This window comes from Nothobranchius furzeri, chromosome 6, assembly GCF_043380555.1.
Source record: "Nothobranchius furzeri strain GRZ-AD chromosome 6, NfurGRZ-RIMD1, whole genome shotgun sequence".
In the NCBI taxonomy this organism is placed as follows: Eukaryota; Metazoa; Chordata; class Actinopteri; order Cyprinodontiformes; family Nothobranchiidae; genus Nothobranchius; species Nothobranchius furzeri.
Window position 1 is genome coordinate 36858814 of NC_091746.1, and position 17796 is coordinate 36876609.

The 17796-nt window shown below is 42.7% G+C and overlaps 1 protein-coding gene across 4 annotated transcripts; it reads left to right on the plus strand.

The window, feature by feature from the left end:
• The first annotated feature begins 118 nt into the window (after positions 1-118).
• nek6 (NIMA-related kinase 6) lies at positions 119-17318 on the plus strand. 4 transcript variants are annotated; one of them, XM_015974045.3, is made up of 10 exons: positions 119-331; positions 6039-6091; positions 7817-7908; positions 8610-8672; positions 9607-9717; positions 10517-10625; positions 12439-12546; positions 16376-16470; positions 16800-16913; positions 17042-17318. In XM_015974045.3, the coding sequence occupies exons 4-10, from the start codon at positions 8619-8621 to the stop codon at positions 17150-17152; spliced, it is 702 nt and encodes a 233-aa protein (XP_015829531.1). In that variant the 5' UTR covers positions 119-331; positions 6039-6091; positions 7817-7908; positions 8610-8618; the 3' UTR covers positions 17153-17318. The 4 variants fall into 4 exon arrangements, with proteins under 4 accessions (XP_015829531.1, XP_015829538.1, XP_015829518.1 ...); XM_015974052.3 differs by having other exon boundaries at positions 9610-9717; XM_015974032.3 differs by lacking the exon at positions 7817-7908 and adding an exon at positions 7935-8075.
• Positions 17319-17796: the final 478 nt, after the last annotated feature.

Below are 17796 nucleotides of genomic sequence, written 5' to 3' on the forward strand. Positions count from 1 at the left end.
GGACGGGTCCAACCCATGTGTCTGTCTGTCTCTCTCCTGCCCTCTCAGACCCCGTCTGTCCATCCGCCCATCCTGAAAGTGGAGGAGAATGGAGGGGGGAGGGGGAGGGAGGAAGCAACGTTTGACCTAATTAGCTTTTGAGAAAACGCTGCCACATTTCCTCCTCATCAGCCCTCCAGTCTCCGTTACTTCAGAACAAGGTTCTTCTCCAGCACAGCGCACCCAGAACCGACCGAACCACTCAGAGGGACGGTTCGGATGGGCTGCACAACGGAGTCTCGAACTTTCGGGTCTTTCTGCTCCCAGAACTCTCCTCTTCCCTCCAGTCCAGGTAAGATACGCTGGAGTCATCAGCGGGTTTGGGGCTTTGCATGTGAACTGCTTCTTGAAGTTTATAACAAACTTTAATTAGAGCAGCAGCAGACGAACGAACAGAACGCCAGTGGATAACAGATGAACATTTAGAAACATTGGGACTGGATTTCACATCAGTACCAGCTCGGACCAAATGTTTATTCCCTCAAGTCAATAAAGAAACTTCAGCTGCACTCTGAACTTCTGCAGAGTCTCGTTCGGTCACTTTTAAAACTTGTTTATCATGCGCACGTGGTCCTTGCAGAGTAAAATGTGACAGGGTGATGACGTAGACGCGCAGACTGACCCCTCCTTTCCACCGGAGCCGTCAGCAGCAAGTTTTTCTTTTTTTTTATTGTACAAATTCACAAATACAGCGCATATCTTACAAATCAACAAGATATGAATAAGTACAGTTGGTTAAGAACAAAGCAGCCATCCAAACGAAGAACATCAACAACAAAAAAAATAAAAATAAAAGAACATTATAGGTCAGAAATAACAAAACAGCATACCCTTGCATTAAATGACCTTCCATATGAAGTAAAGAAAACAAAGAAAACAAAACAAAAACAGAAGTACGCACATACATTCTAGCTACATCAGTTGAAAAGCAACATCAAAAAATCAAGTAAGATCTGAGCTTTCTTTAACTTACACTTATCTAATGAAGCCTTCAAGGACTTTATTTTTAAAACCAGCAAAATTCGGAGTAATTTTTAAGAAGCGACATTTATGAATGAAAAATTTTGCAACTATACATAAGTTGTTAATCCCAAATTCTATTTTCTTATTTTCTGTTTGTAGGCCAAATCTAATTACTTGAAAGGTTAGAGAAGGGCAATCAATATTTTTAGAGGTTAACCAGTACTGAAAATCATTCCAAAAAGATCTGGAACTGTCACATGAATAAAAAAGGTGCTCTGTAGTCTCAATATCAGTTTTGCAAAAAGTGCATGTGTTCGTATCTATATTGAATTTCTTATGAAGACAGTCCTTGGACGGGTATATGGCATTTAAAATTTTAAAGTGATTTTCTTTTGCTTTTGGTGGAATTGGAAAAGAGAGATATTTAATCAAGAACCTAAAATTATAATCTTTAAACAAATATTTTCTTTTTAATTGAGAAGGAAAAAGTTGTTTGGTTAGAATCGTCCTTAAGAATTTATTATTGCATGACTTTCCATTAAATTGACGATCATCAATAACTAAGGATGGTTCACGAATTATAGAGGAAGAATAGGTTAAACTGGCTTTAGCCATCTGAATCATTGCAGGGGGAATGGCTTTCACAACTTTAATGAATTTACTTTGAGTACATGATACGCCATAATTATCTATTAATTTATTGTACGATAATACATTGCCATCATTGTCTAACTAGTGTAAAGCCGTCAGCAGCAAGTTGCAGCAGCACGTCTTGCTCGCTTATGCTGCTGCTTGGCCCTCCCCACAAGACACGAAGCAGCAGGGGAGCAGCTGTCACCGTCAGAGCACGAAGTCACGCGACATTAGCAAAATCACACGTGACTTCGTCAGTAAACATAACATCAAGCAGGAGTAATCACTTCAGTAATCAACCTTTTGTCGTCCATTATGGAAAAACAAAGGAGACCACAAGCTAGGTGATAACTTTTTAAAAGTAAAGCAACCGGAAGGCAGTACTTTTCTTTATTCTGAAAGTCTCGGGAAGCTTCGCTCTGTTTCCGTGTCCGATTTCCTGTCTTTCCTTCCCCAAAAATGTCGAACATGGCCCGTTACAGAGGTGTAGCGCGTAGAAAATAGAACCGGTGCGTAAGGGCTGCTCCTGAGACGCGTGGAAAGGAGGGGTGACAGCGTTGTGCGGAGCAGCAGCGCACCATGGGTTTTATAGGGTTTCTGGGTCAAATGATGGTCTAACTGTAGGCAAGTGTTATCTAACTAGAACTGTCTACCTCCACTATTGATAAAGAGAATTTTCATGCTCACACATGCACATACAACCAAAGACTTACAAAAATGCACACCGGACACCCACTCATGCTCTCCATACACACCCTATTCACTCTGGTCCCGGTACTGCTGCACATTGGGTACAACCATTACCGGTCACCAGAGTTTGACCCTTTCTGCTGGGGTGCTGATGAGCAGGCTTCCCCGCCCAATGCTGAGCACAGCAACCCACCACCCCAGACCCCAACCAGACGGCTAGATCCTCCTCCTAGCCTCCAGCCCCAGGAAGCCAAGCAACAACAGAGGTGTGCTAAGACCCCTAGTCTCCCTCCGCCTGCTCCAGTATAGTGTTGTGTGTTGATGAGGTGTATTCCATGGCTGTGGTGAGCGGGCAGTGTGGGCATTGTCTGGCCAATGCCAGCTGATGCCACCGCACCACCCCACTTGCACCCACAGCCTTCGGTGTCTAAGTGCAGTTTAAAATTGGAAGTGGGCACCGACACTCGGGAGGAGGCTGAGAAATCCCCCTGCCAAGTGCCGTTGAATGTGCTGACTCCCAAGGCCCTAAGTGTGTATTTGCGTGGAATGTCGTCAGTGGAAGCGTATAAGGTGCAAATAAAATTGGGGGGCAGGTTGCCACAGGAATGCCGGAAATGGGGTCCATACCCGCACTCCCTGACTTGTCCGCCCCCAAGGTCCTATGTGCATGTTTGTGTGATGATGTGAGGAAGCAGGAGGAGAGAAATATGCAGGGATGGGGAGGAATGGCTGGTTGGGCTTTGCCCTCCAGGGAGCCAGCTCCCCCACTGGCCCCAATAAGCACCTCTGTTGTCAAAATGCCACCCAGGGCATGGAGACCCCAGCCCATCTTGCCAGGGCCCAAAGCAGCAGCTTTGCAGAGCCTCACAGAGTCCGAGGGCACCAACCCAGCCCCACCCCAGCAGAATATCTATGCCCATCCCTGCATTTGCACAACTTCCAGAATATATAAGAGATGGGACATCCAGGTAAGGTTGGGTCCTCCCCCTCCTGGACCTCCCCCTCCCCTGTGATGGGACAGCAGAGAAGCCAAGGTCTACCCGAGGCCCCTGAACCCGGGCCAGGCACTGCTGCATGTTCCTGCCTTCTTCCCAGCAGCATACATGTCAGGACCCGACCCCCAAGGCCCCGCCCAGATCCCCACACGGTGCCGGCCACCCCCACACCCTGAGCCCCCAGGCCCCCACCCAGACCCGCCCAGGGGCAATGCAGCTGCCAGGCAGTGACCCATGGCCGCCGCCAAGACCTCAAAGGGGCCCCACTCACAACCGCCAGTAGTCCACCCCTCGAGGCAACCCAAGCACCTCCAGAGGGCGGCAACGGCCCCCCAGTCCCAGACACCCCCAGTGAACCCACCTCCAGGGAATGTCCAGATACTCCAAACTCAGACCCTGCACCCCCCCCCCCCCTCCTCCCACCCACATCATCCCGCAGGACAATATAAATGGTCCCCCGTCATCGCTATGTGATGGAACTGATCAAAGGAGCCCAGAGAGATTGATTTGAAGTGGAAGCAGAGGCTAAATCAAGTGCAATTTGATCTATCAAAAGATTTCTATACTGGTTAATTTAGAGAGATTCTCTATTTTTCCAATTCAAGAGGATAGTTTTCTTAGCGATGCATATGGCAGTCAGAACCACGTGAACCAAAGATGTTTCAATCGGGACATCGTCCAGGTTTCCCAGTAAACAAAGAGAGGGGGAAGTTGGGATATGACATTTCAGACATTTTGACAGATCCTCACATACTCTACCCTAAAATTCCTGGACAGGTGGACAGGACCACTGTGTGTGAATGTAATTGTCAGGAATGTTGTTTGTGCAGTGTGTACGGGTGTCAGACGACACAAACCCCATCTTGAACATCCGATGACCTGTATAGTGTACTCTGTGTAGAATTTTGTACTGAATTAATTGTAAATTGGGGTGTCTGATCATTTTAAAAGTTTTTAAACAAGTTTGGGACCAGAAGTTCTGGTCAGAGCTGATTGATAGATCCACCTCCCATTTTTCAATAACCAGTGTTTAGCTTTAATCAAAAGAAAAGAACATTTGATATTGTGAAAGAAGCATTTTTCCACACAATTTCGGCTAAAACATAACACACATAAAAAATAAATCACGTTTTCTTGAATATCGTGTTTCGTAGCCATGAAGATGCTTATAAATCTGAGTTGTCTGGGTACAGCAGAAGGTTTGTGAAATAGCGATTTGAACTTAATCCCTTCAAATAAAAAAAATAACAAAACATTAGTATGAATTCTTTTTTTCTTTATCCTTATGAAATGTTGGATGGTGTAATAGATCACTGCACAGATCTGATAAATATATTATGTGATGTTGTGTAGATCCGTTTTAGAAAACATCTCTTTAGTTGGTCGAAGTCCAAATCCTGGATTTTTTTCTACTGATACTCAGTAGTTCCTGTTCAGCAGAATGAAGCATTCACAAAAATACAAGCATAATCCAACAAAGAAACAGTCAGGATGACTGCTTGTCAGTTCAGCAAAAAGACTTCTTCTTGGCTGGCAAAAGTGATCTGAAAGCATCTGAAAAGGAAGTTGACCGAGATGACTCATGGAAGAGATATTCTGGTGTGGAGAAGAGGGAACATAAGTGTACTTCAGCTGAAATGGACACTCATCCCTTTTGTCAAGCATTGGCTGTGAACAGAACCCAACAAGTGTTTACCAGAGTCGTAACGGAACCAAACCGGTCTAGTTTAGCCGGTAATGAGGGCCCGTCGCAGCAGTTAGTCAGGCTCTGCTGCTCCTATCTGAGCACATGTGTGTTTTTACAGAAACAGCAGATTTTACAAACTGCTACAGCAAAGAAGCAGGAAGTCTAGATAATGGCTGTTCAAGGAAACAATGCCATCCAGATAATCACTTTATTGTATGCAAATATTCTCCATGTCTTCATTACAGGTAGATGCCTAAATGCATTGATGACCTGGAAAGATTTTTGCAGTAACAAACAACCACACAGTTGTACTGTATGGCGGGCATGTGAGTGTATTTGAACTCTGACTGCTACAAGTCTCCCAAATCCAATGTGATTAGAGCTGCTAGCGTTCTAGTAGCAGGATAGGGCAGCCTCAGCATCTCTGCACACCAGGTCAGTGCACCAAAAGTTTATCTGTGCACGTCGCTTCCTTCTCATGTAGAATAACAGAGATGTCTTTCTGCCTGATGAGGCAAACCTGTTCATCTTTATTCTACAAATATTGTTGTTGAATTCCTAAGAAGCGCTGAGGTGTTTGGTATCCCATCAAAGGAAGAGGAAACAGGTGTTAAAGTCTAACATAAACATTCACAAAAATGGTGGAAAGTTCAAGGTCTTTATGAAAGAAGAAGAAAAAAAAACTCTAAAGTTTGGGTCCTGGTTCTGTTTATCTATTAGTTTCATTTAGGTGGGAGTCAGGTAAAAATAACCTTTTAGATATTTGGGCAAATTACAAAAAGTGTCAAACAGTATCACATTCAAACTAACAACACACACGTGCAGCAGTGAGAGCAAATAAAGTAAACCCCAATTTAATTGTTTTAACTAGGCTTTTAAATTACTGGCCTGTTGGATAATTTCTTTCATTATTTATTTTTGGTAAAATAAATGGGATGAGTTTTCCAGTTAAAGTCTGAATGTTTCTGTATGGTCTGCAGTAAACAGTGTGTCTCATGTCTCTTTTCTGTTTGAATTCTCTCACTAAACAGCACTCGCTGCCAACTGCAGCCACTTCCGATGACACACAGGAAGTGAACCACAGGTAACTAAATTCTGTTGAATTCTGTATCAGTAGGTGCTACTTAAGCAACTGCTCTTTATTAAAAGTGGTATCATCCAGTGAAATGTTTCATTATCTTACCTGCAGCAGCGAATTCTCCTGACAGCAAATCCATATTTACACCAGAGAAAACAGACATATTTATTATGGAGTTTATTATTGTTGGTTCAGATTTGTTTTATCCTGCTTGTTTTGTTCCAGCTCCTCTCTCCACACCATGGGCGGACTTACATGAGCAGCAGCTAGTGGTATTTGGTTAGTTGGGCCTCTAACAGCTGATTATTCCATGCCCAATTAATAAAGATCAGCCTGTCTTTCATCCAGTTAATGCAACTAAGGAGGATATATTCAAAGTCATTACAAATTTTAAATGCTCAAAAGCAAAGGATGCACTGGAAATGTACTCATTTTTTTTTCTCAAGACCCACATTGAAACATTAGTCCCACCAATTACATTAATGGTTAACCAGTCTATGAGCCAGTCTAGAGTTCCCTCCTCTTGGAAGGAGGCAATTGTTACACCAATATTTAAGAACGGGCTATTGACCTATTAGTATTCTACCCATTGTTTCAAAAATTGCAGAAAAATGGATGAGGGTCATTTTCCATTGGCCCACATGTCAGTTTGGTTTTAGGGCTAGACATTCCACTGAAACAGCTATTTGTTTATTCATAGAGCTGGTCAAAGGTCTATTGGATACAAATTCATGTGTGGGAGCAGTATTTTTACATCTAAAGAAGGCCTTTGATTCTGTAAACCATTCAATTTTATTGAATAAGCTCACTTATTTCAACATCTGCAGTGAATGCATTCAGTGATTTAGATCATATCTCAACAACAGAACACAATGTGTAACTGAACGGTGTCAGATCTGCATCTGTTACTTGCGAGGTTGGATTTCCACAAGGATCTATACTGGGACCAATACTATTCTCTTATTTACATAAATAACTTACCGACCGTATGCCCTGAACTTAACACAGTTATATATGCTGATGATGCTGTGATTTTTGTTCAAGGTAAGGACGAGAAAATTGTTGCAGAAATGTTTACAAACGCCATGTCTAAAATCCAATCCTGGCTTAGGAAACACCGTTTGTCCCTGAACACAAAAAAATGGCGTGCATGATGTTTACAAAAAAACCTGTAAAATCTGCTCTGGTTAAGAAAAGAAAAACACGGTCTGGGTCTTCAGTTTTCCTGGAAGCTGAGAAATTGGAGTTGGTCACAAATTATAAATACCTGGGTGTCACCTTGGACTCTAACCTTACATTAAAAAATTGTTTTTTTAAATCAAAAACTACCATCCTATCACATTTGTAAGATTTTAAGAAAATATAACTTTCAACCTTTGATGATTTCATAACTTTTTCATAGCTTTTAACTGAATTTTTTGTAGTACATAAGGGGAATTTATGGAGTTGAGTTATTCACATATTTTAGTTTTCCTTGTTTCAATTTTTTTTCTGCATTGTTTTATCTTATTTTTTTATTGTAATATCTGTGCTTTATGTACAAGGGATTACAGATGGAAACTAGCTTTTAGCTAATTCTGGTATATTTAAGTCTTGTACGATTAATCTGCATTGTCCCATTCAAATAAATAAATTCAAATCCAAATTCTAACTGCAGACTCTAAATTGTCCCTGTAGGTGTGAGGAGGTGTGACTAATTGTTTGTCTCTGTGTCTCCTTGCTGGACTGGAGATCTTTCCAGGGTTTCCCCTGCCTCTTACCTAATGAATGCTGGAGATAGGCACCTGCTCCTGATGACCCTGATGGATGAACTTTGAAGTTGTGTATGTCTTTTTTTTTCTCTGCACAGAAAAACATGTCAGGACATAAAAACTGCTGTATTATGGCAAACTTCCGCATTGAAAAGAAAATTGGTCGGGGTCAGTTTAGTGAAGTCTACAAGGCCACGTATCTGCTGGATGGACAGCTGGTGGCGCTCAAGAAGGTCCAGGTATGGTGCTCAGCTCCATGTAGACTTCTGGTTCTGAACTCAGAGTTCTCTTGTCAGTGACCATTACAGAATCTGTTATTACACTAATGATACTGGTATCAGTAAAAGTTACCCGATACCATTGCAGCTACCTGAAAGTGGCTTCGCTGTAACTAGTCATTTCTGTTCACCTAATATTTTAGTTTAGTGATCATTTCTATTAATATATTTTATTTTTTTCTACCTTACAGTCATTTCCTGTTGAAAGCAGAGAAAAAAATAAAACCTGTATTTCAATTCAGTGCATTTTTTTGTGTGGTAGAAGTATCGGTATTGGCGATTAGTCCGATCCAAGTTTCGGTATTGTAGTAGTTTGGAAAAAAGTGGTATCGGTGCATCCCTAATTCTGATTTTACACCAGTCTGACTGATCTGAGGGTGTTCTATTATTTTGAGAAGTAGGAAATGCTTCAACACCTTATGTGTCTTGGTCAGAAAAACTCAGATCTAGACAGAGAAAAATAAAGTAATAAAAATTAAATCTTTCCCTTTGCAGATTTCTGAGATGATGGATGCAAAAACCCGTCGGGACTGCATCAAAGAGATCGATCTCTTAAAGGTAAAGTCTACTAAAGCAGCTGTTTTCAGTGTGTCAAAGAGAAAGAGCAGCAGTGTCTGTCGCACTAACAGTTTAAGCTGATTTATACGGCACCAGTTATCAGTCCAGTCATCTCAGGGAACTACAGGAAGTTGGAATAAATAGATCATTTACATTTGAAAACGAAAATGTCTGTATTTTCTAAGGAATTCCTCTGTCAGCTGTTTGTCTCTCATTTTGTAATAAAATTTTTGTCACATCATCAAAAATGCCTTTACAGCTTTGCAGTAAAAATCCAAACTTAAAGAAACAGAGATTTAGGGTTGAAGCAATGCGAGTGGTGCAGAGGTCTGGAATGTCTCGGAAAAGTCGGAAATGACTCATAAGGTCCACATATGTTGTAGAAAACTCAAAAGTAAGTAAAAGTGGTTGTTGGTGTTGGAAATGACTCAACCCGTACCTTACTGTGAGAGCGTGTTCATGGCAGTGCTGTGGTTTTTATACCTCACTCTGACTCTTTCATCCCACACGTTAGAACCAGTTCCAACTTTCTTTCAGCCTGAATGAAACAGCATTAGTTTACAACTGAGCCTGTGTGTGTATATATATGTCGATGGTGTAAACATGAATTACGTAGTTGTGGACAAATGAATCAACAGCGCCCCCTAGAACCCTCGCCACCAATCAGCCTGAGACCAAACCTGACATAAATTAGATTTATTTCTTTGTAGCACTTTGAGATGACTTGGGTCATAAATAGGTGCTTTATCATTTAGCTGATTTGAATGTTTTTGTTTTTATTGTGTCAAGGGGCTGAAAGTATGTGGCCTGCAGGTTGTTTTTAACAGTCTAAACATTGTTCTGTGCTCTTCTGAAGGCATTTCTTAGACCCTGAATCAGTTTGAAGGCAGGTGAATCTGAAAACACAACTAAAGGATCTGTTTGTTCACTGCAGCAGCTAAATCACCCTAATGTGATCAAGTACCTGGACTCCTTCATTGAAGGCACCGAGCTCAACATTGTTCTGGAGCTGGCAGATGCTGGAGATCTGTCCCAGATGATACAGGTCAGAAACTACTTCCTGGAGCACACAGACGTTACTAACCACAACAAAGAGAGCAGAACTCGTAAAAAGTCCTGTCTGCATATTTTAGTTAATCAGCCACAGTAGCCTGCAGCTCTTAAAAAGGTCCGTCAGTGAGAAACAATTTTTACTTATTATTTCTGAAAATGATCCGTCATTCCAGTCAACATTCAGGCTGAACATGAATATAGTCTCCTACACCTATCTCCTGCATTAGCTTCTGATAGAAAATAGGTGGTAAAACTCTAGGATTAGAAAATCCGGACAGATCTTCATCACACTGTCACTTAACATTCATGGACTCACCCATCTTGACTCACGATGGGGAAGGCTGTTGTTGGTTTAGGGTCCAGGAAACAGCAGAGAATGTTTCAGCTAGTAGAAGCTAACCATTAGCAACTCTACCACACAGCAGAACTCCTTCAGGCTTGTGTTATTTGTGCAGCTAAAACATCAACGTTGCAGAACAAAATCACTGGGAGAGTCATGTTGCTGTTAGCCAATCAGAGGAGAGATGTCTTAATATCCGAAAAAAAGACTCCTAATCCTGTCGTCTGAAGCGACTTTATTTTCTGGCCGAATTATCTGTGCTGAATCGTGTGCACCAGAGCTTTCTTTCCCCAGAGTACTACAAGGCATTCATTCCTTCTAGAGACCACAGCAAATGTAATAAAATATTAGTGAAGGAGCTCTTTAACTCTGATCATTCAGGAGAATAATATGCTGAATCAGACTTTCACCAGATTTACACTTCAAATCTGTTGATTCTTCCATCCTTCAGTACTTTAAAAAGAAGAGGCGACTCATCCCAGAAAGGACCATCTGGAAATATTTTGTGCAGCTGTGCAGTGCCCTGGAGCACATGCACTCACGCAGAGTAATGCACCGTGGTAAATACCTCTGAACAAATTCACTTCCTCTCATCACTGCATTCCCATTGTGCTGTTTCTCTATCTTCACTGAGTCTTCTCAGTATGGTATCAAACGTTTTTCTCTGTTTTTCTTTTTGCTTGTTTCTACTGTCAAATTTCAAACTCAGAAATATAATATCTGCTAAAACAATCTTACAAGTTAACCTATCAACACCGACGGACATGCATTCCTGGGAAAGAGAAGGCTCCGTTTTACGTACAGAAAATAACAGAAGTGGTCTGGTCTTCACCAGCTTCAAAACAATTCTAATCCAGCCCTGAGTGAAGAGAACAATGGTTTAACCACGTGTACCTTAGTAAAACATAATAAAAGGGTTTTATTAGCCAATGCATGCGTACTCGTGGATCTTACTTGTTGTAATAATGACCACAGGGAAGCTCAAATTACTGTGGATATATTCATAGATGTTTACTAATCTAGAAATGTGTTTGAATAAAGGGTTCCAGGTAACTTTCACAACAAAATGTGTTATCTGATGACTCAAGTTGAACTTTTACTCGTATATAAATATAAAATAAAATGAACTGATTTACTCAAAAGGCTGATTAAACAGTAGTAATCTAAAAGTAAATGTTTTAAATTATTAAAGTTAAAATAACAATTTATTAAGAGTATCATAATATTTGACCAGACCAGAAATAACTATTTTAGGTCTTAATGAAGAGGAGTTTGATCCTACGTTATGACTTTTTTAAAATCTGGAGTGAATAACGTCAACCTTTATTAAATAAACTCTTTAATAAATAACGTTGATGAATCCAGTTTTATTGTAACTGAAGAGTGGTGATGGAAATAGTTATCCATCCATCCATCCATCGGGTCACGGGGGCTAAAACCAATGCAGGGAGGCCCAGTCTTCCCTCTCCCCAGCCACTTGGGCCAGCTCCTCTGGGGGAAATCCTAAGGTGTTTCCCTGGCCAGCTGTGAAACATAGTCCCTCCAACGTGTCCTGGGCCTTCCTTTAGGTCTTCTCCTGGTTGGACGTGCCTGGAAAACCTCACCAGGAGGCATCCTAACTAGATGCCTGGCTCCTCTCAATGTGGAGGAGCAGCAGGTCTACACCGAGCCCCACCCAGATGACTGAGCTTCTCACCTTACCTCTAAGGGAGAGCCCAGCCACTGTGCAGAGAAATCTAATTTCGGCCGCTTGTATCCACGATCTCATTCTTTCGGTCACTACCCAAAGCTTGTGACCATAGGTGAGGCTAGGAACATAGATCGACCGGTAAATCGAGAGCTTCTCCTTCCGGCTCAGCTCTCTCTTCACCACGACAGATCGATACAACGCCCGCATCACTGCAGATGCAGCACTACGCAGCACACGCCTATCGCTCCAACTTTCCCTCACTCAAGAACAAGACCCTGAGATACTTAAACTCCTCCACTTGGGGCAGGACCTCATCCCTGGAGAAGGCATTTTACACTTCTAACCAGAGAAATGACAAGTGAACCTGAATAAATGTTTAGCTAAGTCTTGAGCTTATTGGAGTGTGAGTGTGTGTGTGTGTACGTGCATGTATGCATATGTACTGACCAAGACATTTTACACCTTTTAACAGTTCACAAACATTCATGGAACAGGATTGTTATTAAACTGTTAAAAAGTATCCATAAACCATCACTCACTCACTCACTCACTCACTCACTCACTCACGTACCTACTTGATTCTACAGATCACAGTGAGCACTCCCTCTCAACCATCTTTGATATTTCATCAGCTCCATAGAGTTGTATTTATTTATTTTTATATGATCTACTTTTGCAAACAGATATCAAGCCAGCCAATGTGTACATCACAGCCACAGGGGAGGTGAAGCTGGGGGACCTCGGATTAGGACGCCTTTTTAGTTCTAAAACTACCGCAGCTCATTCTTTAGGTAAAAACACACACACACACACACACACACACACACACACACACACACACACACACACACACACACACACACACACACACACACACACACACACACACACACACACACACACACACACACACACACACACACACACACACACACACACAAAGATAACAGTGTTATGATTTAACTTTGTTGAAAATGCTTTGCTTTCTGTACCGTTTGCATGTACTGAACTTGGAAAGAGAGCTTTTGCCCACTCAGCGCCAACAGCTTGGAATGAGTTGCAGGCAAAATGGAAGATGAGTTCAGAGCCAGAAGAGTTTATTTAGCTGAGTGTTTTAAATCCAAACAAAGAAATCTTGAGAGCAATTCACTGACATGCAACAGTTTTATTTAGATAGTTTAAAAGTTTAAAATCTACTTGTTTTGTAGTTATTTTTTATTATATAGTTTTTATTATTTATATGGGTCTTAATTGAGTAAACTTTGTTTATGTATATTTATGTGATGTTTGCTGCAGTACTCCCTTGAAAAAGAAGTTTTGAATATCAACTTGTCCAGGTCCAGGTTGCTGGTGCAGAAGCCCGACAGTCTAATTGGTTACCCTCAGATAGAAAAAGCATGCAAAGCCATTGCAAAATAATAAGTACACAGGAGTAGATTTTTGGAGCCACTAAGTAAAATGTACTTAAGTGCAAGTTACTATAACTAAGGCATCTGTCTGGTCGTGCCCAGGACATGGCTTAAGGGCGTTCCCAGTGGCTGTTCCGTCTGTGGAACGTCCTCCCAGACCACCTGAGGGCCCCACAGATGATGAATGCTTTTAAAAAGACCTACCTTTTTACTCTGGCCTATAGCTAAATATGCTGTTGTTTTATTGGTTTATATTTACATAGATTTTTTTTATAGTATTCAGCCTCCCTGGAAAGGTCTACGCCAAGGTACTGGAGAGGAGGGTCCGATCGATAGTTGAATCTCAGATAGAGGAGGAGCAATGTGGTTTTCGTCCTGGCCGTGGAACTGTGGACCAGCTCTATACCCTTGCAAGGGTGATGGAGGGGGCATGGGAGTTTGCCCAACCAATCCACATGTGCTTTGTGGATTTGGAGAAGGCTTATGACCGTGTCCCCAGGGGCACCCTGTGGGGGACGCTCCAGGAGTATGGGGTGGGTGGCTTTCTGTTAAGGGCCATTCAGTCCCTTTACCAGAGGAGCGTGAGTTTGGTCCGCATAGCCGGTAGTAAGTCGGACCTGTTCCCAGTGAGGGTTGGACTCCGCCAGGGCTGCCCTTTGTCACCGGTTCTGTTCATCACTTTTATGGACAGAATTTCTAGACGCAGCCGTGGTGTGGAGTGTGTCGAGTTTGGTGGCAGGAGAATCTCGTCTCTGCTTTTTGCGGATGATGTGGTCCTCCTAGCTTCATCCAGCTCTGACCTTCAGCTCTTGCTGGGTAGGTTCGCGGCCGAATGTGAAGCGGCTGGGATGAGGATCAGCACCTCCAAATCTGAGACCATGGTTCTCGACCGGAAAAGGGTGGCTTGCCACCTCCGGGTCGGGGGAGAGGTCCTACCTCAAGTGGAGGAGTTTAAGTATCTCGGGGTCTTGTTCACGAGTGAGGGTAGGAGGGATCGGGAGATCGACAGGCGGATTGGTTCGGCGTCTGCAGTGATGCGGACGCTGAGCCGATCTGTCATGGGGAAGAGGGAGCTGAGCCAGAAAGCCAGGCTCTCGATTTACCGGTCGATCTACGTCCCAATCCTCACCTATGGTCATGAGCTTTGGGTAATGACCGAAAGAACGAGATCGCGGATACAAGCGGCCGAAATGAGTTTCCTCCGTAGGGTGGCCGGGCTCAGCCTTAGAGATAGGGTGAGGAGCTCGGACATTCGGGAGGGACTCGGAGTAGAACCGCTGCTCCTCCGGATCGAAAGGAGCCAGTTGAGGTGGTTTGGGCATCTGGTCAGGATGCCTCCTGGACGCCTCCCCGGGGAGGTGTTTCGGGCATGTCCTGCCGGCAGAAGGCCCCCGGGTCGACCCAGGACACGTTGGAGAGGTTACATCTCCAATCTGGTCCGGGAACGCCTTGGGGTCCTGCCGGAGGAGCTGGTGGACAAGGCCGGGGAGAGGACGGCCTGGAGCTCCCTAATTGGGATGCTGCCCCCGCGACCCGGACCCGGATAAGCGGAGGAAGACGAAGACGAAGACGAAGACGAAGTATTCTGTGTTTAAGTCTTGTTTTTTAATGCATTGTAGCACTTTTGAGTTTTGGTATCAAATGTAAAGTGCCTCAAATGGCAGCCCTCGTGGTCTGCCTGTATCTGTTTTCGCTCTACATGTTTTGTGTGTGTAACCTTGGTCAGGCTGTACTGCGGAGTCAAATTTCTGTGCTTCGGGACGCTGGAGCACTGACAATAAAGCTGATTCTGAAATAAAATTTATTATTATTATTGGACAAATCAGTAACAATTATGTAGACATTTGCTTAAATAACTAGCATTCTGAGTTGTATAGACTTAAGCAGTAGTAATTGTAAGCAACATTTAAGTACTTTGTTCTGTAAATTCTGCACTTATAGTAACTTGCATTTAAGTGCATTTGACTGTGGGCACATCAGTGGCTCCAACAAATTATCATCTACTCCTGTGTACATATTTTAAAGTGCAATCGGTTTGTATGCTTTTTTTTTCTCAAATATGGGTAACTATTCAGATTTTACAGTGTAGCAGGTAAGCCTACATATAGATTTATACACTGTCTGTCTTAACTCAGCAAATAAGAGCATCCTATTGGATAATTACTGCATGGGCAATTATCTTTCAGCTGGCAACTAATTATTTAACCCCAACTGGTGCAATGAGTTGCTTCTCATTTCTTAAACAACCACGTGGAAAGAAACATCTGGTGGTTGTGGAGAAAATGTTAGACTGTTTGAGAAGGGTCAGATCATTGGGATCAAGCCCATGCATCAAGCATAGAAAACATCTAAGGTGATTGCAGAAACGACAAAAACTGGGTTAAGAACTGTCCAACGGATTATTAAAAACTGGTCCGATGAGTCCAGATGGACCCTGTTCCAGAGTGATGGTGCATCAGGGTAAGAAGAGAGGCAGATGAAGTGATGCACCCATCATGCCTACTGCCTACTGTACATGCTTGTGGAGGCAGTGCTATGATCTGGGGTTGCTGCAGCTGATCAGGTCTAGGTTCAGCAACAGGATGTGCTCCAAGAATCAGGTCAGCTGACTACCTGAATATCCTGAATGACCAGGTTATTCCATCTTCCCTGATGGCTCGGCCACATTCCAAGATGACAATGCCAGGATTCATCGGGCTCAAATAGAGAAAGAGTGGTTCAGGGAGCATGAGACATCATTTTCACACTTTGACTGGCCTCCATAGAGTCCAGAGCTTAACCCCATTGAGAATCTCTGGGAGGAGCTGGAGAAGGCTTTGTGCAGCGGTCAGACTCTACCATCATCAATGCAAGATCTTGGTGACACATTAATGCAACACTGGATGGAAATAAATCTGGTGACGTTGCAGAAGCTCATCGAAACAATGCCACCGCGAATGTGTGCTGGTATCAAAGCTAAAGATGGTCCTACGAAATGTTAGTGTGTGACCTTTTTTTGGCCAGGCAGGATTTGGAGAGGCTTTATAATTACATTAGGAATTGTTTACAATAATAGGGTATATGTTTTACTAAAGCCACCAATTGACAGGAAATGACATAAAATGTAAGAAATATTGTATTCAGGTGTCCCAGAGTAGATTAATTATATATTGAGGTGTACTTGTCTGCTACAGTAAACTGCAAGTACATTTCTATTAACTGCATTTTCCAGTGGGAACACCTTACTACATGTCCCCAGAGAGGATCAATGTGGATGGATATAACTTCAAGTCAGATATCTGGTCCTTGGGGTGTCTCCTGTATGAGGTAAGGTCCTCCCACCACTAGGACTCTGATGGTGCTAACTGTGAGTCTCTGACATGGACATAGAGAGCTTGGGTCCATCTCAACACCTTCACATAGAAGCTGAACAATCTGTGTTTATTATTACTGTACAGGCTAACTAGCCAGGCTCCCATGGAGCGGAGATAGAACATCCTGCAGAGCAAAAGGATCTAGATTTCTAGGCTACAAAGGAACAGTATTTATGGTGGATTATGTGGCATAAAAAGGGGGAAATAACTGGAACAAATTCAATAAGAAAAAAATAAACAACTAAGAACTTTCACTCATCATGTATTGCCCTCACCCCACAGATGGCTGCCCTACAGAGTCCCTTCTATGGAGACAGGATGACCCTTGTGTCTCTCTGCCAGAAGATTGAGCTTTGTGATTACCCTCCTCTTCCTCCTGACCATTACTCTGAGAAGGTCATCTACTATTATTGTCATGATTACAATTAGTGTTCATAAAGCATGCGCACATCAGAGGATGAAATGTTTTATTCCTGTCAGATTGAAGCTCTTGGATTGGTATGATTGTGTCCTCTTTCTCTCAGCTGCGAGACCTGGTCAGCATGTGCATCAACCCAGACCCGGACCAAAGGCCTGACATTGACTTTGTGCTTCAGACTGCCAAACAGATGCACATGTGGAGCTCCAGTAGCTGAACTCCACTCATCATCTCTGCTTCCTCTGAGGAACTGGACCCACATGATGGGAGAGATGTCTGAAGCTGTAGAAATCTGCACCATTTCAAACAAGTGGAGCGTTGTGTTTCCATTATTACTTGTCATCATATCAAGTCCAAACTAAAAAGACAATGTGTGGCTTTGACTCAGACAGGTTTATGTTAGAGGGACTTTAATGAACTTTGACCTTTTGTAGATGGAGGCTGGAGAATTCTGACAAATACCTGACTGGTAAGTATGGTTGGTTGGTTTTCTCGGAGAATGAAAAGTCTAATAGATGCTATTAAATTATTTTTTTAAATTAGACTTTTAAATAACCAGGAAGAACAAAAGTCTTATTTAAACTGTGATTTGGTAAAAGGCAGGGCCTTGTTAGGGAGGATAGGGGGTTGTAACATACAACATGTAAAATAACAAATTATACAATAATCAATATACAGATTTCAACATTTAACAAAACACGATACACACAAAGGGTGGAGCAGCCATAGATGATGGGCAGTTAGTGTGAGTGATGCCAGCATGCATCTTTTAAAATGATCGGTGCGTGAAAAGCAGCCTTAGAGGAAAGTCCATGGGTTTTCTGTAGATCAGCTGAGTTTCTGGCTGCAGCAGACTGGGAG

What these genes read in the sequence shown, in the direction of transcription:
- nek6 (XM_015974032.3), top strand. Translation starts at nt 7,941, where the DNA reads ATGTCAGGACATAAAAACTGCTGTATTATGGCAAACTTCCGCATTGAA. An exon ending in ACGCAGAGTAATGCACCGTG is followed by an intron (nt 10,626 to 12,438) that starts GTAAATACCTCT and finishes TTTTGCAAACAG; the next exon opens with ATATCAAGCCAGCCAATGTG. An exon ending in CTGACCATTACTCTGAGAAG is followed by an intron (nt 16,914 to 17,041) that starts GTCATCTACTAT and finishes TCTTTCTCTCAG; the next exon opens with CTGCGAGACCTGGTCAGCAT.